We start from the raw sequence: 22,162 nt of genomic DNA, 5'->3' as shown, positions 1-22,162 counted from the left end.
CTGTTTGGCAATCCAGTTTCAGGTAACAATTTCAGAGAGTTATAGGTGTTATGACGGGAGTAAAGCAGAGGGAGGGAAAATAGATTGCTGAGCCAGTGGATGAAATTTAGAAAGGATAGTAAAGGAAGACCTCTTTGAGAAGGTAACTTAGAAAGCAAACAATTTGTTGAATAACTGCAGAGATTAATGTAATCTTTTTTCTTTCTCTCATTTATGAAAAAGATGGGTGGGCTTCCATCAACCAAAATTTAGAGGACAACAAAATACTTTAGGAAAACCTTAAATCAGCGTTTAAAAGATGACCCTGAATAACTAAGTAACTCAAGATTTTCCAAGTCCAGTTTACTAAAAATTTTTCTTAAAGGACACAAGATAGTTAATGGAAAAAGAAAATTCAAGACTCTATTGTATCATCCCAGCTGCTGGAAATATCCTTGTCCCAGAGAGGGAGGGAGGAGAGATTAAGAGACAGGGAGAACAGAGTGGGAAAATATAATATACTGCTTTCTCTCTCTCTCTCTCTCTTTTTTTTTTTTTTTTAAGATTTTGTTTATTTATTTGAGAGATCACAAGTAGGCAGAGAGGCAGGCGGGGGTGGGGGGAAGCAGGCTTCCCACTGAGCAGAGAGCTGGATTTGGGACTCGATCCCAGGACCCTGAGATCATGACCTGAGCTGAAGGCAAAGAGTTAACCCACTGAGCCACCCAGGTGCTCCATATAATATACTTCTAAATGAAGAGCTGAAGGAGAGAGACAAAGTATAATTGAGCAGTACTTTAAATACAATATCTAATAATTTTCCAGAATGGATTCTGTACTTAGATTCTGGAAGCCTAAGAAACCCCAAGAGAAGATGGAAAAAATCCACATGTAGATGCATTATGAACATCGTAGTGCTCATTGGTCATTACTGAATCACATGCCATACTTAACTGCAAGGAATGAAAAGAAATACAGTCTAAATGGTGGATTAGAATGGGTATAGTTGTGTTTTTTTTTTTTTTTTTTTTTTTTTTTTTTTTTTTTGGCTAGTTTTCCCATCAAGAGGGGGAGGCAGTAGGAGACAGATGGGATTTTTTGTTTGGGCTTATGGGCTCCATTGTGTCTTGGCAGGTTCCAGTTTATCCTCAATTTTCCCTGTATTGCAACCAGGTTTCCTTCCCAACTGACCCGCAGTGACTTCAAACCCACCCTGAGAAGCAGAGGTAGGAACAGTCTTTACCATATCCCACAAAAAGTCCAATATGTGTAGTACATCTCTCATTCTGTTTCGTTCATACCATTCTGCCCTTTTAATCACACTATAGTTGACAGTCTGTGTTTTGGATGACAGTGGGCCTAGGTAAAATTTCGGAGTATTTTTTACTGTACCAGAAGATGTGAATAGCTATTATGGGTTAACAGTTGGTTGCAATATCCAAGGAAGAAGAGTATAAGGAGTTTTCATGGTCCCCTCTCATTGCATTTTACTCATTTATGCTATTTTTCTGGCCTTTATAGCATGGAAATGTTTAAATGTAAGCAAATTAATGTAAAATGTAACAGCTCAGGGACACCTGGGTAGCTCAGTTGGTTAAACATCTGATTCTTGGTTTTCGCTCTGGTCCTGATATCAGGGTCTTGAAATCGAGCCTAATTTGGGCTTGCACTCAGTGCAGAATCTCAGCTTAAGTTTCTCTCTCCCTCTCCCTTTGCCCCTCCCTACCTCTCGCAAATAATTAATTAATTAATTAAAAAAAATGTAACAGTGGGACTCCTGGGTGGCTCAGACAGTTAAGCCACTGCCTTCGGCTCAGGTTATGATCCCAGTGTCCTGGGATTGAGTCCCGCATCTGGCCCTCCACTCAGCGGGAGCCTGCTTTTCTCTCTGCCTCTGCCTGCTTGCATCCTTGTGTGCTCTCTCTCTCTCCATGACAAATAAATAAATAAAAATATAAAAAAAAATGTAAGTGTGGCAGACATGGTAAGATCAAAATGGTGTGGTCAGCTGAATTATGCTAAAGGGCTTCAGATTTTTAAAAAAAATTATTCTCAGTGGGGGCGCCTGGGTGGCTCAGTGCGTTGAAGCCTCTGCTTTCAGCTCCGGTCAGGATCCCACGGTTTTGGGATTAGGCCCCGTATAGGGCTCTCTGCTCAGTGGGAAGCCTGCTTCCTCCTCTCTGACTGCCTCTCTGCCTCCTTGTGATCTCTGTCTGTCAATAAATAAATTATTCTCAACCTCTCTCTTTTTCTTACAGCCTACATTGACTCCATAAGCGATCTGCCTTCAGTATAGATGCACTAAATAGATGCATAATTTTCATCTGTTACCAAATTTTCACTGTTACCAAAAATCACCAATATTTCTTACAGGGAGGAAGCCAGTAGTTATACAATACATTTCCTTCCTTCTGCTTTTGCTCCTTTGCATTCCTTTCTTTTTTCCCCCACATACGACCCAGGGCCCTTTTTTAAAAACATAAACTGAAATGTGTTTTTCTTTGACTCTATAGTAGTTTTCCAGTGTCCAAAGAATAAAAGTTAAACCCCAGGACTTTTAAAGCTGTGCATGATCTGGCCCTTTTCTACTTCTCGTGTTATCTTTTGCCAGTTTCTCCCACCACTATCCAACATGTTGACCTTGCTTAAGTTTTCTAGAATTCTTCAAGGTCCCTTTAAAACCAGAGCCTTTGGGGCACCTGGGTGGCTCAGTGGGTAAAGCCACTGCCTTAGGCTCAGGTCATGATCTCCAGGTCCTGGGATCGAGCCCCGCATCGGGCTCTCTGCTCATCGGGGAGCCTGCTTCCTCCTCTTTCTCTGCCTCTCTCTCTGCCTCTCTCTCTGCCTGCCTCTCTGCCTGCTTGTCATCTCTCTCTGTCAAATAAATAAATAAATAAAATCTTTAAAAAAAAACCAACCAACCAACCAAACAAACAAAAAAACCAGAGCCTTTGCTCACACTGGAATGTTCTTTTCTCCTGCAATATCATTCTAATGAATTTCTACTAACCTTTCAGCTTTCAGTTCAAATACCTCATCACAGAAGCCTTTCCTGATGGGTGTCTTTGTTATAGGCACTCATATATATGACCCTAAACTTTCCTTTTTTGGTGCATAATGGAAAACAACTGTTTTGTTTATGTGTGTATGTGTGTATATACCTCTTTCCAAACACAAAACATTTATTTTTTCTAAATGACTTATGTCTGTAGAGTGTGTCTGTATATTTTTGTTTTCCTACAATATTTGGATCATAGTTCCTATTTTATAGGCCATTTTGTTCATTTTAATATCAAATATGAGAAAGTTTGATTTATTTTGAAGTTAATTGCTCATCAGTCTAGCTTCAACTTTTCACTCTCTAACCCCTCTAAGGCAAAAGAGATACATGCCATCTGTACATATCATCTCCATCTCTACCAACCAGAGCAAACAGAATTAAGAATGAGAATTACTCATCTTACTGAAAATAGCCACAACGCATTATCTTTTTACCATGACATCATGTAGCTGATATCATGAATCTAAAAATTACTTGTCCCAGAATAAAATGCAAAGGTAGAAGATGACATTTTCATTGCTGTCACGGAACATCATCAGTGAGATAAAAATGAATCATCATAGATCCCAATGAATTACCACACAACCACCAGTAATGGGTTAGAGTGGACCATCAACATAAATCACTATGGAATCACATGAAATTACTTTGGATCACCATGAGTCATATTGAGATGCAGGGATAACAATATGTACCACTGAGCAATAGCTTTTATATAAAAATGCATGGGGGTGTCTGGGTTGCTCAGGAGGTTAAGCCTCTGCCTTCAGCTCAGGTCATGATCCCAGGGTCTTGGGATCAAGCCCCACATCGGGCTCTCTGCTCAGTGGGGAGCCTGCTCCCCCCCCCCATATGCCTCTCTGCCTACTTGTGATCTCTCTCTCTCTCTCTCACTCTTTGTTAAATAAATAAATAAAATCTTTAAAAAACAAAATGAAAAAATGCTTGAGGGGGGTGAATGTCTTTTCCAACCTCAGATTTATCCTCCTCTCTTTCTTTCCTTTCAACATACAACTAATATTGTCCATAAGGCAGGGACAATGTCTTGTTCATCTTCTTATGTCTAGCATTCATTACAGGCCTGCCAATATATATATTTTTGGAGGGGAGTAATATAAACAGGAATGGAGATGTTCAGAAGTGTCAGTCTTGAAATCCTAGAACCATCGTGGGTTCTTGAGCAAAGGAAAGATGAGATGGAAGAGCCATTGGGTCGTTGGTATGTCTCACTAAGATTTTTGGGAATGGACTGGGTTGAGGTTCCTGAACATGAGGTGTGGTGTTGTGAAGACTATGTCACTGGTCGTGGTAAGGGAGTGATTTTCTTTGCTGGATGGAGACAAGTGTGGAATGGTGAACAGGGATGACTAAATAGGCAGTTTTTTAGATCCAGAATGGAAGACACCATAATACCCAAAGAGGTATAAAGGCTAAAATCTTCATATATAATGTTAAGTCAGTTTCACTCTTGTATGTCTCAACTAAAGATTTAAGCCCTTTATCACTGGCCCTAAAAATCTCTAACTTTGTCCTCTGCAATGCCCCTGTACACAACTAGGGTCTTAGCCTCTCCCACGGCCTCTCCAAATGCTTTCTATATACAAAGAGAGGCAGAAGAATATAGTAGTTAAAATCTCTGGACTTCGGTAGATCCAGTCACGTCCTTGTTGAGTGATTCTGAACAAGTCATGTCAACTAGTTAAGGCTCAAATAAAACTAGGATAATGACTGCCTCAGAGCAATCTACATTCACTCATTGAGTAAATATTTATAGAGCATCTGCTACTTGCTAAACTCTGTTCTAGGCAATGGGAGTACGTCAATGAACAAAATACACAAGACTTTATCCTTTTGGAACTAATGTTCTAGTGGAGAGCTGGAGTGGAAGAAGACAAACAAGGTAGGACTTAGAGTAGTGAAGTACAAAGGACAGAACCTAGCCCACACAAAGTCCCCAGGAGTTATGTGTAAGCATTTTTATTCAAGGTTACTGCCCCACCTCCAAAAATCTTTCAGATAATACCAACTTCATTCTCTTATTTATTTATTTATTTTTAAGATTTTATTTATTTGACAGAGAGAGAGATCACAAGCAGGCAGAGAGGCAGGCAGAGGGAGAGGGGGAAGCAGGCTCCCTGCTGAGCAGAGAGCCCGATGTGGGGCTGGATCATGACCTGAGCCAAAGGCAGACGCTTAACCCACTGAGCCACCCAGGTGCCCCTTCATTCTCTTATTTAAATTTGGATATTGCTTAGAGAAAACCTCAGGATTCTAAGTACATACAAGTTTACAACTTTATCCCAAATGGTCTCATGAAACTATGCCCAGTGTTTGAATTCAAAGAAGCTTACTGGAGCAAGTTCCAGAACTCTGAAATGTAACTTCTTTTTCTTTAAATATAAAAAAAATATAACTAATAAACTCTGTAAATGTTCTCCCTTTTAGTTGTTCTTTTTTTTTCTATTCTTTTTTTCCCCTTGAAAATCTTGTTTACTTTATTATTATTTCTGAAGAACTATTTTTTGATAGGTTGATGTCTGATGTTTTTCTTTGTTTTCTTTTCTTTTCTTCTTTTTTTTTTTTTTTTTTTTTTTTTTTTTTTTTTTTTGCCGTATCAATTTTTCCTTATCTCTACCATGACTTCTTATCATTTCTTTGAGCTTATTTTGCTGTTCTTTCTCTAAATCTTAGGTTGGTCATCTAGATTTAGAACTTTCCTTCTTTTCTATGATATATGTTTAAGGCTAAATCTTTAGCTTGTGTATCACTGTAGCCTCATTCCACACATTCTGCTTTCAGTATAGATCAATGTTCTAAATATAAGTATCTTGTATTTTCCACTGTGGCTTTTTCTTTAACCAATGACTTAAAGAAGTATGGCTTTACTTTCCAAGTGTATTAGTTTTTTTGGGAGGAGAAAGAAAATATTTTCCCCCCTTTACTTTTTATTTTATAGCATTACAGTCAGGGAGAAAGGTCAGTGTGATATGTTTTCCTTGGTATTTGTTGAGCTTACTTTTTGCCTTAGTTTATAGAAAATTATTATAAATTTACATTGTTATATGCATGTTTGAAATCAAAGTGTACTTCTAATTATTTACCCAAAGGATACAAAAATACTAATTTGAAGAGACACATGCAACCCAATGTTTATAGCAGCATTATCAACAATAGCCCAAATGCCCATCAACTAATGAATGGATAAAAAAGTTGTGACACACACATACACACACACACTGAACTATTACTCAGCCATAAAAAATAACAAAGTCTTGCCATTTACAAGGACATGGATGGAGCTAGGGTGTATCACGCTAAGTGAAATAAGTCAGAGAAAGACAAGTACCATATGATTTCATTCATATGTGGATTTTAAGAAACAAAGCAGATGAACATAGAGAAAAAAAACAGGCAAACCATGAAACAGACTTTTAAGTATAGAGAACAAACTGAGAGTTGATGGAGGGAGGTGGCTGTGGCATGGGTTAAATGGGTGATAGGCATTAAGGAAGGCACTTGTGATGAGCACTGGGTGTTATATGTAAGTGGTGAGTCACTAAATTATGTTCCTTAAACTAATATTACACTATATGTTAATTAGAATTTAAATAAAAACTTAAACAGGTGTTTTCTTATTATTTGGATTCAGAATTATATATGATATATATATATGTCATATATGTCGCGGTTGGCGCGACAAATCAACCAGGAACGTGAGGGTAAGAGGATGAAGAAAAGAAGTTAAGAGACAAAGAGATGGGGGCAGGAGGAGCACTGAGGAGGATATCCAACAGTGCCAAGTTTATTCAAAGCACTAAGGCCATATATATAGTGATAGGAGAAGCAATACACCTGTGCCTAGTTAAACAACCATGAGTTCCCATAATAAGTTTCACATTTAACTACAAGCAGACCTTGTGACGCCAAACGGCTGATGCCAATACAATTGTTCTGTATTGATACAGCAAACCTGAAAGTAATTTATGAGCAGTACTGGGGCAGCAAGGACCAGCAATGAACTTTTTTTTTTTCAATTTATTTATTTTAAGAAAAACAGTATTCATTATTTTTTCACCACACCCAGTGCTCCATGCAATCCGTGCCCTCTATAATACCCGCCACCTGGTACCCCAACCTCTTAACCCCCCTCGCCACTTCAAACCCCTCAGATTGTTGTTCAGAGTCCATAGTCTCTCATGGTTCACCTCCCCTTCCAATCTACCCCAACTCCCTTCTCCTCTCTAACACTCCTTGTCCTCCATGATATTTGTTATGCTCCACAAATAAGTGAAACCATATGATAATTGACTCTCTCTACTTGACTTATTTCACTCAGCATAATCTCTTCCAGTCCCGTCCATGTTGCTACAAAAGTTGGGTATTCATCCTTTCTGATGGAAGCGATGAACTTTTGACCCCAACCGAATTGTTCTCATTTGTTTAGCAAGCGTGTGGGAAGTCATGTAGGCGAGCGCACAACACACAGCACAGACCCTTTCTCAGTGCTACTCAACTTTTCCCGTCCTAAACCTTTTGTTAGGTTATTCGGACTTTAAAGGAGGCACAAGTCAGGGCCTGGTTTGGTCCTTGTCTCAAGCCTTATTGCGGCCTCCCACACATATATATCTATTTATAATAATATGTATATTTTATTATAAACAGAATATAAATGATATATATAAAAATATATATCTTATTCATTGTATTACTTACAACTTTTATAGCCTGATTGTTTTGCTTGTTTGATCTATCAGTTTCTCAGAGAGTTGTAATAAAGTCTCTTTAGTATATTGGTGGATATTTTTGTTTCTTTTTTTGATTCTGTCATTTTATGTTTTACTTGACTCTTTGTTTAGAGGCTCATACTTTGTAGAAATTGGTTAAAATAATTTGTTCTCTGAATTCCTTTCTTTCTCTCCAAATCTCTCAGTCCACCTGTGGACTTTTATGCCACAAGAGGAACTTTCGCTCTTTCTCTGCATGTCCCCCTCAACCCTCTTCCCAATTTCTCTCTAATTCATACTTGGTCTGTGAGAGTGTCTCACCTAAGATTTGAGCATTTTCCCACAGGAGAGCAAGAAAGGGATATAGAGTCCGATGGCAAGAGGGGCCAAGGTGTGGCAGAGAAAGGTAAGGGAGAGACATGGAGAGTGTAGTTGAAAGGAATGAGATGTGCTCTGACCTGAGCCAGGTCAAGAGAGGAGGAGGTAAGATGGAGGGTCCATGGACCAAAGGAGGGCAGACAATTCCTGGCTGGCTTGTAATTAGTATTTAGACAGAGAAAATGATATATAATTTCAAAAGTTATTTATTTATTTTTAATTCCAGTATAATTAACATACAATGCTATATTGCTTCAGATGTAAAATATAATGATTCAACAATTCTATACATTACTCAGTGCTTCTCATGATAAGTGTACTCTTAATCCCCTTCATCTAGTTTACCCATCCCTGCCCCCACCCACCTCTTTTCTGGAAATGCAGAGAAAAAACTGCTCCCGTCTATGGCTTCTCATTAGATTCCAGACCCTGTGCCAGTGTCTAGAAGTGTGGGTTTTTGTAAAGCCTCCACTGATGCTTGAAGCAGGTACACTACCTCCACTTTTCTGATGAAGTCGTTGAGGCTCAGATTGCTGAAGTGAGTTGAAATTAGCTCTGCCTACCTTGACATCACAGTAACAAATTTTAAAAATGGAAAGAGTAAAAGAATCAGAGATGATTAAATCAGTTAAAATTTGTGGGGAGGTAAGAGGAGGGATGGGAGATAGCAAATATTCCAAATATTCCAACAGTAAACCATAAAAGAAAAGATGGACAAATCAGAAAATGTAAATATCTTGAGTATGGTGTCAGCTGCAGACGAGCTGCATTCTCATGGGGGGAATCTTAGAGCACACTTGTGCATCACTGGCACAGCTCTGGCCAGGGCAGGAAGCAGGGTGGGGGTGTACAGGGTTGGACAGCTCCTGTTTGCCTCAGAGAAAGGGGCAGCTGTGAGTTATCTAGGTAACTGGGGATTGGGTAAATTACCTAGTTAAAGGGATCTGGCTAAGACAATGACAATAAACAGTATACATGTAAAAAGACCATTAACAGTGTAGTCAAGCTTCTACTTCCGGGAAGATGAAATGGGTGTGTTTTTCCCTAGTCTCTCTGTTAACTAAAATCTAAGCTCTGAATATTACATATCAACAATCACAAGAAGATTCTGTAAGGTGGAGATAAGACAGACCAGCTAAGGACCTGGGTCCCCCCAAAATTCACTATTATGAATTCTGGTTTTGTTTTGTTCTGCTTTATATATCCAAAATTGGACACTAGAAAAGCCAACAACTCCAAAATCCAATGGGCACAGACCAAAAAAATGCCCCCCAAAAGCCTGTTCTCTATTGAAGGACCAGGATAGGGGCAGCCAAGCAAGATAGACTATTAGACAATATGCTCTCTACAAGGAAGCTACAACCCCATCAAAGAAAGCCATCAAAGGCTGAATGAAGAGCCTAGACTTCCACTTTTGCCACACTGTAAAAAATGTATACCCTCCCCAGCTTCTTTGCACCTGGGAGGCATCACAGAAGATTGGGAATAGACCAGAACTTCCATTCCTGTAGGGTATAATAAGCACCTCTCCTTCCACACAGTGTCAGTTGAGACCAAGTGGGGAGCCTGGAGTCTAATCTTACCCAGTATTAATGAGGTGTTCCTCCCCATCCTTGCTGGGGTGGTATAAGATGAGACTTAGCAGAGAGTGAAGACTTTCATGACTTCTCAATAGTAGCAATCCTTCTTCCAAGCCCTCTCAATAGGTGTCAATGGAGGCCACATACGGAGCAGTAATGAGGTGTCCCACCCTTTATTCAGGATGGAATTAACGGAGGCCTATTGGGGAACCTAATCTTCTACTCCCACCCAATTGTAATAAGTCCCTTCCCTTCCTTCTCCATGCCTCTTCCCCAGTGTCATGTGAGGCTGAGTGGAAAGCCTGGACTTGCACTTCTACCGAAGTGTCTGAGGAAGCCTTCTAAAATACAAGATTTAAATAAGCTCCTGAGTCTGGGGCGCCTGCGTGGCTCAGTTGGTTAAGCCTCTGCCTTCAGCTCAGGCCATGATCCCTGGGTCCTGGGATTGAGCCCTGAATCCGGCTCTCTGCTCAGCAGGGGGCCTACTCCCCCGCCCCCCTGCCTGCCTCCCTGCCTACTTGTGATCTCTGTCAAATAAAGAAAACATTAAAAAAAAAAAAAGCTCCTGAGTCTTATAACACAATGAACAAAATGTCCAGGTTTTAAGTGAAAATCATGTCTTACCAAGAACCAGGGAGATTTCATACTAAGTGAGACAATCAACAAATGCCAACACTGAGATGACCTATGTGTCAAATTATCTGACAGGAATTTTGAGGCAGCTGACATAAAAATTCTTCAACAAGCAGTTACATATACTCTTGAAACAAATGGAAAAAACATAGTTTCAGGAAATAGAAGACTAAAAAAAAAAAAAAGAAATATATAATGAAGAACTAATTGAAAAATTTAGAACCCCCCAAAAAATACAACCAAAAGAAAGAAAACTCAATGGACAGGCCCAAGAGAAAAATGGAGAAGACAGAGGAAGAATCAGTGAAGTTAAACAATAAAAGCTGTGCCATCTCAACAACAAAGGAAAAATAGCCCTGGAAGAAATGAACAGACCCTTAGGGACCTGTCAGTAAAGATCTAATATTTGTATTATCCAAGTCTCAGAAGAAGAGAGTTGGCAGGAAGGCTGAAAAGTATCAAAAACAAAAACAAACAAACAAACAAAAAAACTATGACTAAGAATTTACAGCATTTGGCAAAAATCTACATAAAAAGCATAAACCTAAAAGTTGAAAAAGCTGACCAAAACTCAGATGGATTAAACCCAAAGAAATTCATGCAAAGACATATAGTCAGTCTTCTGAAAACCAAAGACAGATTTGATCCTGAAAGTAGTCAGAGAGAAATGACACATTATTGAAGGGGAATTAAAGACATTCACAGATGAAGGAAAATAAAGAGAATTTGTTACTAGCAGACCTACCCTAAAAGAATGGCTAATGGAAGTTCTTGAAACAAAAAAGAAATGAAAAAAGGACTTTTGGAAGACCAAGAAGTCAGAGAAGGAACACAGAGATAAAATTATAGGTAATCACAATACATTTCTTTCTCCTCTTGAGTTCTGTTTGATGTTTGAAGCAAAAATTATAATACTTTTTAGTGTGGTTCTCAATGAATATAGAGAAAATATTTAAACAATTATAAATGGGGAAAGGTAAAGGAACTTAAAGGGAATAAAACTTCTACAGTTCACTCAAAATGTCAATACCAGTTGACTTTGATAAGATATATCTATAACATACTGTATAATAATATATTAAGAAGTTATATAAAGTATATAATTAATTATATGTCATAAAGATTGTATCTATATATAATATATGAATGTATAATATAATTTAATACAATAATTTCAAATGTAATTATATAAGTAGGTTGAAAATTAAAGGATGAAAAAGATAAAATGCAAACATTAATCAAAAGAAAGTTGGAATGCCTTTCTTAATATTAGACAAATTATAGAGCAAAGCAAATCACCAAGGACAGAGAAGGATATTATGTAAAGATAAAAAGGTTAATCTCCTAAGAACTAGTCATCTTAAATGACTAGACAACAAATATATGAAGCAAATATATGAAGCAAAAACTGATAGACCTAAGAGGAAAAATAGACAAAACCACAATTATATTTGGAGACTTGAACACTTCTTCATCAGTGATCGACAGAATTAGATAGGATTATTAACTCCCTTGGGGTGCCTGGCTCAGTGGGTTAAGCCTCTGCCTTAGGCTCAGGTTATGATCTCAGGATCCTGGGATCAAGCCCCACATCGGGCTCTCTGCTCGGCGGGGAGCCTGCTTCCCTTCCATTCTCTCTGCCTGCCTCTCTGCCTACTTGTGATCTCTCTCTCTGTCCAATAAATAAATAAAATCTTAAAAAAAAAAAGATTATTAACTCCCTCAAAAACCTGCAGTAAAGATTTAGGAAAGGAATGCCCGAGAAGCCTTCAATTGTCACCAGCAGGATAGGCAGAGTCAATCACAGTAGACTTGATCTCTGACTCCATGGAACTTACATCTAGTGGGAAAGACGGGTAATTACAGTCGTGCTCAAGTATAGGTAAGCGGAGTAATAAGAAAATTCAGGATCCTTGAGGCACCTGGGTGGCTCAGTTGGTTAAGCATCTGCCTTTGGCTCAGGTCATGATTCCAGGGTCCTGGGAGAACAGGACCCTGATTCTCCTCTGCCTGCTGCTTCCCTTGCTTGTGCTCTCTCTCCATCTCTTGGTCAAATATCCATTTCTCTGTCAAAATCTTAAGAAAAAAAAAAATTCAGGGTCCTATTAGAGTCAGAAAAGACTTCTTTTTGAGGAAGCATCATTTAAGCCAAGCTCTGAAGAATAAGTAGAAACTCTCCAAGTGAAGAAATGGATAAAAGTGCTTTAAGGACAGGGAATAGCATTCAGCTATCCAAGATTCAAGAAAGCTTGTTCATCAAAAATAATAGTAAATCTGAATACTACAACTTGTTTTTGTCTCAAATAGCTAGACTTCCCATTGATTCTAGGGTTTTCTATGTTAACTATACCTCAGAGGAAGATCAATCATATATATCAATTATTGGATGTTTATTAAATACCAAATATGATACTAAGCACTACATATATAATTCTTACCACAAGCTATGATAGAGGCATCTTTATGAATTCAACTTTAAAAAAGGAAAACTTAGGTTGTAAAAAGTTTTGTCTAAGGTTAGAGTGCTAGAAAATGGGAGCTCTGGAGTTCAAACCTGTCTGCCTCTAGATTAGCTACCTGGCCTGCTGTGTTGGGCTGAGCCATGTAATTTTCATATTGAATAGGGGACATGTTACCTTCTGTTAAGGACTGAATGTGTCCCCTCCAAACTCATATGTTGATATCCTAACCTTCAATGTGACCGTATTTGCAGGTGGGGGCCTTTGGGAGGATATTAGATCACAGACACCTTGTAAATGGGGTTAATGCCCTTAGGAAAAGGGCCCAGAGCACTTGCGTGCGCGCGCTCTCTCTCTCTTTCTGCTATGTGAGGATACAACTAGAAATTAGCACTCTGAAGCCCAGAAGAGGACTCTAATCAGAAGCCAAACATGCTGGCACTCTGGCCCTGGACTTCCAGTATCCAGAACTGTGAGAAAAACATTTCTGTTATCTTTGTATTTGGTTTTAGCAGCCTGCACTGACTAAAAGACCTACGCTTCAACGATCTGTCACTTGCCTCAGAAAATGGTCCAAATCAAGTCATATCCTCCAGAGATTTTCCATCACGTTTGGAGTTTGGCAGATGATGAGATACATGACATTGTTGAACCAAAAGAAACACTCTTGCTTTGCCCTTGTCGGTGAGGTGATATACAGGAGAGGAATATCTATATGTCCTTGTCCTTTAGGATTGCCATTGACAGAACCAAGGCTGTGCACACCATCAAAATGTGCAGTATAGATGTGATCTTTGTAAATTGGTCTCACCTTAGGAAAGAATGAGATGGAATCCTGAAATATATTTATTGAGGAATTCATGCCCCAAATATTATATGATATATAATAAAAATTACACTTAAGGACACCTATGAGTCACTTTAATGTCCATTTTATTAACCTGAGAACTACAGGTAAGTGTAGATCCCCTTTAACAAAAAAGAAGTCTTTCCTGGGCGCCTGGGTGGCTCGGTGGCTTAAAGCCTCTGCCTTCAGCTCAGGTAATGATCTCAGGGTCCTGGGATGGAGCCCCTAATCGGGCTACCTGCTCACTGGGGAGCCTGCTTCCCTTCCTCTCTCTCTGCCTGCCTCTCTGCCTACTTGTGATCTTTGTCAAATAAATAAAATCTTAAAAAAAACACCCCAACTTTCTCATGGAAGCCATCCGAATTAATGTCTTCAGCTCCCCAAATTACACCCAGACCAATTTACATCAGAATATCTAGGGGCACCTGGGTGGCTCAGTGGGTTAAGCCTCTGCCTGGCTCAGGTCATGATCCCACGGTCCTGGGATCAAGCCCCGCATCGGGCTCTCTGCTCAGTGGGGAGCCTGCTTCCCTTCCTCTTTCTCTGACTGCCTCTCTGCCTACTTGTGATTTCTGTCTGTCAAATAAATAAAAAAAAAAAAAAAAAAAAAAAAAGAATATCTAGGAGTAGGAGAGTAGTTTTAAAGCTCCCCAGGGAATTCTCAGGTGCAGCCACTGCACTTGTTCAATTTAGAACCATCGAACTTCAAGCAGAAAAGCCTCTTAATTTGCATCTCTTTTTTTCTAAGCACATTAGCTCCAACTAGCACCACTTGCATCCCATTTCTTTTCTTGTATTATTTTCTGGTTCTTTCCTTTTTACAAATCATCTCCATTCATGTGAGAAGCACAGAATTTCTTCAGTGATAGATTCTAGACTTTGTTTTAAGTCAATTCACAAAGATAGTTTGAGTAAATTTTATTTTTCTATACAATCTGCAATTTCAATAGAAAAATCACTATTATTTGTGCAAACTTAATAAAATAGTCAGATGACATACTTGAATGTTTATCTATTGTTATTTGAGTTTCCTTTGCTTATTTTCAGCAATATTAGGCTGAACAAGAAACCACCTCTAGTACAACACACTTTGCTTAACATTCTGGATGTTATGTAATGAATACTTTTTAAAAAACTGGTAAAAATAAAAAACTGGTAAAAATAAAAAAAAATAAACTGGTAAGACTCAAAGAACTCCTTGTAGGACAGAAATGTCAATCAAATAATCAAACATTATAAAAGAGTAGGTGAAGCATTAAAACAAAAGTTTACCATAGTGATGTCTGCTGATCCTGGTGGTTTAGTGGGGATTTTAATGGGTTATGTATTCTGGGGGATAGGAGTCTGGGACTCACAACAGGTGAGAGGTAAGATCTAAAAAATACAAACCTAAAACCCAAGAAGGGCAGAACTCTAAGTAAAGCAGAGAAATATCTGATCTGCAGATTGAGATGGTAAGGCTGGAAGCTCATCCAAATTTGTCTAGTATGATTTTACTATTTCTCTATCTTTAAAAAGCTTTATCCCAGAGATTCAGTTTAAAATGGCCCAGAATTGGTATGTCTCCCAGGTAACTGGAAGAAATACATCCACGTATTTTTCTTCTGGAAGATTTTATTTATTTGCTTTCTTTATTTTTTAAGTAAACCCTTATTTTTAAGTAAACACAATGGAACTCAAACTCATGACTGGGAGATCAAGAGTCACATATTCTACCAATTGTGCCAAACAGGCACCTCCTCTGAAAGATTTTAACTCAGACCTTGAAGAATTACCACAGGTAAAATTCCAAGGACACAAGCTCAGACACAATTAAAGGATGGGAAATACTTCTGGTGTATTAGCATGAATTATTACAATACCTGTTACTGTCACAAAATTTTTAAAAATTTTTGAAAAGTAGCTTTCTTTTCTCCATTTTTCTGAGTGTTCTTTTAAGTTAGAAACATGTTGAATGTTTGAAATAAACTGAAAATTTGGAAATATTCTCTAGGCTTTTTACTGGGATGACAAACTATTCCTTGCATTTCCTTTCTAATTATTTTCCTCATCCAATCATAGTTCACATAATAAAAATAGTGTGAAATTTGTGAGAGTGTTTTTTTGTTTGTTTGTTTATTATTTTCCCTTAAAATGCTGGATTTACACTGGAAGCATTAGGATGCTTAAATATCACTTTCTTTGAATAGTAGTTATTAGTGGAGGGCACTTTCTAAGCACTCTACACACATTGACTTATTTAGTACTCATAATAACCAAATAGTTTATTATTATTATCCCTATCATATGCATGCCAAAAAAGAAGCCAAAGGGGTTAAGCAAGTTGCCCCAAATCATACAGCTATTAAGTCTTCAAACCTAGACTGTTGGCTCCTGAATTTCACACTTGACCTCTATGCTATACAGCATCTCAGGAAGTTCTTCCATGACTGCAATGTAAATCAGGAGTCCTTCCGCTTCTTTGATAGCACTGTTCATTTTTGCCTGAATGTGAGTACAATTTAAAATTATTAATTTAATGTTTGTCTCCTTCTCCAGTCTCTTTCACTTTGAGAGCAGAAACCATTTCCTGGCATTTTCCTGCCATTTACCCAGATGCCTGGTACACAGAAGGTGCTCAATAAATGGTTGAGTGAACGAACGCAGGGCCCTAGCGAAAAAGAGAACGACGAAAATGTTTTTCCTTCATGGAGTAATATCTCCATCTTGTGGAATTTTAGAATATTGCCATTCAAAACATTTAAAAAATAAGATCAGGTTTTCCCAGCATTTATTCTCAAATGTTATTTCCCAGACTTGTACTATACGTACTTGCACACATAATCTATAATAATTTTTTAAAAATTTACTTATTTGACAGACAGAGATCACAAGCAGCAGAGAGGCAGGCAGGCAGAAAGAGAGAAGGAAGCAGGCTCCCCGCTGAGCAGAGAGCCCGATGCGGGGCTCGATTCCAGGACCCTGAGATCATGACCTGAGCCGAAGGCAGAGGCTTTAACCCACTGAGCCACCCAGGCGCCCCTATAATAATTTTTAAAATACCAATTTGTTAAGAAGAGTTACTTCTCTGAGCTACCAATTATGGGCAACTCATTTTATGAAGTTAGCAAATCTTCCTATTCAAGCAAGAAATGGACAAAAAGAAAGTGCTTAGGCCAGGCTGATTATAAATGCAGGTTATACATACAGATCGTTCCTTCCGCCCCCAGCCCTTTATCTAGGTGCGGCTCAGTTTCTCTGACGCTGACCTCCAAATGTGGTTAAAGACGGGAGGTCGGTAACACCAGTGGAACCGCTCCTTCCCCCACGATTCTATGGTTCTCAGGTTACTCTCACCACTGAGAACTCTATGGTTCCGGGGCGGGCTGGGAGGCCCGAGTTTGAAAGCCGAGGCGGGAAGATGGTGGTTGCACCTGTCACCAGGCCCGGTTTCTCCGGAGTGGGAGGACGCTGGCACTGTGGCTTTCCCTGAATCGCCCAGAAGAATTCGCGATGAATCCTCGGCGCTGGAGTGGGAAACTGCGGCGTTCAGCATCAAGCTCGGACTCCTTCTCGGGAAGTGGCGGTGACGGCAGTGACCGCCTCCTGTTCCTCTCGGGCCCGTGTTGAGTCCGCCCCCGGGCCTGGGACGCTGCTTGAAGGGCCGCGGGCGAGGTGGGCAGCTCTGCCCAGCCCAGTGTGGAGAGGTGTAGTTTCAGCACAGAGCTTGTGTGTCTGCACAGCTCACTGAACTTCTACTCCCCTTCTCAGTTTGTGACTCTGGCCTAGTGTGGCAGGTCGCTTTCTGTTAGGACATGGACGTGCGGATTGGGCCACACCTGGTAATGATATTCAACTGGTTTGTGGGTCTTTCGACCTTGACAGAAACGACTTTCTAGTTGGCCAAATCTAATCACCTATCGGAGGCCCACGCCTCATACTGCCGAGTACTTCATACCGAGCCTTATACTGGAAGTGCTTTATGTCTGCATATGCTTTATATAGCCTCAGTCCAGCACATAGGGACTCCCAAACACTGGAAGACTACTGAAGTCGTATGTTAGAATTAGGTTCAACTACTAATTTATTTATTTATTTATTTTCCCTGAAAGGGGAATGCAAGCAGACAACTCCTGATGATTAAATACACAAGTTGCTGTTGGCAAACAGGGTCTTCCTGTTGCGGTTCTGGAGAAATACCACAGTTTTGGTGTAAAAAAGATGTTTGAATAGCAGGCAGAGTGCCTTTTGCTTGGACAAATCCTGGAAGGAAAGAATTTAGTCTATTCAGGTATTCAAATTTGTGTACATTAATTTCTGTACTACTTCATGACAAGAATATAAAGGATACCCTTGAGGTAGTTATGAAGTAGTTTAAAAGGTAGTAGTTATAGGGTAGTTAAAAAGTAAATGAAACAGTGCTTTATAACTAGACACAGTCAAACTATGAAAAGTGGAGTCTCATCATACGCAATTTAAATTATGCAAATTTCATTATATTGGTGAGGGTGGGGAACGAAAAAGCAGGTAATTTTAAGATTATCTATTCTGTTTGCCTTTCCTCTCAACAAACATGTTCCAGGATGAAAGTACAAGGGAAATGTAAATCTGCTCTTCCCCTGGTTGATCTCAGTTCCTTTACAGCGTGTGAACATTATACATTACATATTTATAAATTGACCTGCTTGTACAGGGATGTATACACAAAATCATATGTAATTTACCAAATAAAAGGCATATATAGGCTTTCAGGGTCAACTCTGACACTCATACTTTTTAACATTTTTACTCACTGTCTTTAGACCTTATTATTTGATAAGATGTGTTTTCTTTGTGTCCGTTTTTTTCTGAAGTTGTGAGTCATCCAGATTTTTCATTATGTCTTCAGCAGATAGTTCTTATTATGTATAATAAATTCAGGCTGTGGAGTCAGATTGGTTGAGTTTGAAAACTGTTACAGTTAATGCCTATGGTAATTAATAGCTTATTAATAGAAAACATGAGCAGATGCTCAGAAGAGTTGTTGGTATATACAAAGTACACCATAAATGTTACCTGGTGGCAGTGGTAGAATGGCCTGACCATTTCAACTGCTTAAACCAAAACTCGAGTGTCATTCATATTTCTGGTCACCAGCTTACATCAGTTAATCACCATGTCCAGTGTGTATTATCTCAAATATTTTGTTTTTTGTTGTTGTTGTTGTTGTTTTTTCAGATTTATTTATTTAAGAGAGAGAAAGAGAGCGAGAGCACACATACATGAGAGCATGAGTGTGTGGGGAGGGACAGAAGGGGGAGAGAGGGAGAGAAGAAGACTCCTCCCTGAGTGTGGAGCCAGACAGGGCCTCAGGCTCATGCCCCAAGATCATGACCTGAGTGGAAATCAAGAGTCAAATGCCCACTGACTGAGCCACCCAAATATTTTGATTCTGACTACTCTCTCTTTTTAGGTACAGTAACTAGTTCACTATCCTCTTTCTTGTAGATTATGCTCATCTTCTAGATTATGCAACAGCCTGATAACTAGTTTATATTTTCTCTCTGGTTTTGTTCTGTCCTGCTTACAAAGTGGTCTTTATAAAGTACAAATATGATCTTAACACTCCTTTTCATAAAACTCACTAGTCATTCTACATTGCTTTCAGGATAAATTCTAAATTCTTAAATAATTCTAAAATTTATATGGAACCAGAAAAGACCTCAAATAGCCAAAGGGATATTGAAAAAGAAAGCCAAAGTTGGTGGCATCACAATTCCGGACTTCAAGCTCTATTACAAAGCTGTCATCATCAAGACAGCATGGTACTGGCACAAAAACAGACATATAGATCAATGGAACAGAATAGAGAGCCCAGAAATAGACCCTCAACTCTATGGTCAACTAATCTTCAACAAAGCAGGAAAGAATGTCCAATGGAAAAAAGACAACCTCTTCAATAAATGGTGCTGGGAAAATTGGACAGCCACATGCAGAAAAATGAAATTGGACCATTTCCTTACACCACACACGAAAATAGACTCAAAATGGATGAAGGACCTCAATGTGCGAAAGGAATCCATCAAAATCCTTGAGGAGAACACAGGCAGCAACCTCTTCGACCTCAGCCGCAGCAATATCTTCCTAGGAACATTGCTAAAGGTAAGGGAAGCAAGGGCAAAAATGAACTATTGGGATTTCATCAAGATCAAAAGCTTTTGCACAGCAAAGGAAACAGTTAGCAAAACCAAAAGACAACTGACAGAATGGGAGAAGATATTTGCAAACGACATATCAGATAAAGGACTAGTGTCCAGAATCTATAAAGAACTTATCAAACTCAACACCCAAAGAACAAATAATCCAATCAAGAAATGGGCAGAGGACATGAACAGACATTTCTGCAAAGAAGACATCCAGATGGCCAACAGACACATGAAAAAGTGCTCCATATCACTCGGCATCAGAGAAATACAAATCAAAACCACAATGAGATATCACCTCACACCAGTCAGAATGGCTAAAATCAACAAGTCAGGAAATGACAGTTGCTGGCGAGGATGCGGAGAAAGGGGAACCCTCCTACACTGTTGGTGGGAATGCAAGATGGTGCAACCACTCTGGAAAACAGCATGGAGGTTCCTCAAAATGTTGAAAATAGAACTGCCCTATGACCCAGCAATTGCACTACTGGGTATTTACCTTAAAGATACAAACGTAGTGATCCAAAGGGGCACGTGCACCCGAATGTTTATAGCAGCAATGTCCACAATAGCCAAACTATGGAAAGAACCTAGATGTCCATCAACAGATGAATGGATTAAGAAGATGTGGTATATATACACAATGGAATACTATGCAGCCATCAAAAGAAATGAAATCTTGCCATTTGCTACAACATGGATGGAACTAGAGCGTATCATGCTTAGCGAAATAAGTCAAGCAGAGAAAGACAACTATCATATGATCTCCCTGATATGAGGAAGTGGTGATGCAACATGGGGGCTTAAGTGGGTAGAAGAAGAATCAATGAAATAAGATGGAATTGGGAGGGAGACAAACCATAAGTGACTCTTAATCTCACAAAACAAACTGAGGGTTGCTGGGGGAGGGGGGTTGGGAGAAGGGGGTGGGATTATGGACATTGGGGAGGGTATGTGCTTTGGTGAGTGCTGTGAAGTGTGTAAACCTGGTGATTCACAGACCTGTACCCCTGGGGATTAAAATATATGTTATAAAAAATAAAAAATTAAAATAATAAAAATTCTAAATTCCTTATATGGTGGGATTATACAATTCTTTTTTCATGTGACATGTCCCTATCTCTTCTCTTACTCCTCCTGGTTTTATTTCAGGCTTACTAAATTACTGTACTTTGAACTTACCATGCTTTCCTCTAGGCCTTTGCACATGCTGGTTCTCTTGTTTGGTATTCCTTTCCTCTTCCCTTCTCTTCTCCCAAGTTGCATTTCCTTTCTGTAAACTTCACTATAGCTCTTCTCTCTCAACTTCCATAATCGTTTTTTCCACAATATATGAAACTGTTTATCTCCTTCCTTAAAGCAGGGCTTTTAATCACTTAGTACTTAAAGAAAAGGATCATTAGGTACAAGGAGGGACTCAGTATTTATCGTTTATTGTTCATAAAAGGATTTGTTTAGGAATTCTCTGTTTTCAGTGTGAGGCTCTCTTGAGCACTGGTTTGAAGTCACGGTCATTCAAGTGAATAAAGTTTTCAGTTGCTAGTAGGGGACTTAATGATAGGTTAGTCTAAGGCTCTGTAGTTACTGAATTTGGTTTAAAACATTTATTAATGCAATATATGAAATATTATCTTTGTAATAACCTGTGGAATAACATGGAATAACAAGACTCTTGTTGCTGAATTACTTATGTTGAAGCGAGTTTTGGAAATGTGGAGGAAAGCTTTGTTTAGTTTGCCCTTTGTCTCTGTGGCTAAAGAGAAGAAATACTATCTTCAGGTAATGTTCTTATACTAAGAATATTATTGTAATAAGATCTATTACTGGCAGCTGTGTTAATAAAGGTTTCTTTTGTTGCATCCTGAAGTAGCTTTAAAAGTTGACCATTTATGAAGATAAACTTTTTTATTATTTATATAAAAGGAGAAAGGGTCATTAAATCAAAAGAATAATTGAAAATTGTGTTAAAATTTATGAACTTTTCCTTAAAAAGTAAACAGAATACTTCAATTGGTATATAAACATATAAATCAGAAAACAGCATTTTAACTGAATAGCAGTATTCAAATGAAGCCTGGAAAGGAAAGAGTGTTTAAGGAAACATATCCTATCTTGAGGGCCATTTGGGAGTAGTTAGGGGAAGAAGAGCCAGATTCATTGGTGCTTAGGTAAAACTTCAGGCCTGTGGTTTGTTCTGCAAAAATGAATAATAACATTTTTCATTAGTATGATACTCACTGGTTTTTAAGGTGTTTTTACAAATACAATGTCACATTAAATTACATTTACTGTTGTAATTTCTGCAGGGAAAAAATGTATTGGAATGGCAAGACTATTATA

General features: G+C 38.8%; 1 protein-coding gene and 1 pseudogene across 9 annotated transcripts in view; one reads left to right on the top strand and one right to left on the bottom strand.

The window, feature by feature from the left end:
- Positions 1–17,674, bottom strand: part of LOC309853795 (uncharacterized protein) — a 36,486-nt gene extending 18,812 nt beyond the window's left edge. For 2 of the 8 annotated variants that reach the window (XR_014305941.1, XR_014305943.1), the window contains exon 1: positions 16,849–17,674. Coding sequence is in view for 2 of the 8 variants with exons in the window: in XM_082712293.1 (XP_082568419.1) it covers positions 16,910–17,196 (287 nt within the window). In the remaining 6 variants the exon portion in view is untranslated. Of the gene's footprint in view, positions 1–12,794; positions 13,626–16,848 lie in introns of those variants that run through there. The other 6 variants (XM_082712293.1, XM_082712294.1, XR_014305944.1 and 3 more) reach the window with 5 other exon arrangements.
- The window catches only part of LOC309841103 (DNA polymerase theta-like), a 135,048-nt pseudogene continuing 130,341 nt past the window's right edge, over positions 17,456–22,162 (top strand). Inside the window, exons 1-2 of the transcript in view lie at positions 17,456–17,482; positions 21,491–21,601. The product of the transcript in view is annotated as a DNA polymerase theta-like (transcript). The remainder of the gene's footprint in view (positions 17,483–21,490; positions 21,602–22,162) is intronic.

The sequence above is a fragment of the Mustela nivalis genome (genome assembly GCF_964662115.1).
Source record: "Mustela nivalis genome assembly, chromosome: 1".
In the NCBI taxonomy this organism is placed as follows: domain Eukaryota; kingdom Metazoa; phylum Chordata; class Mammalia; order Carnivora; family Mustelidae; genus Mustela; species Mustela nivalis.
This window is presented reverse-complemented; position numbering and strand designations above follow the sequence as displayed.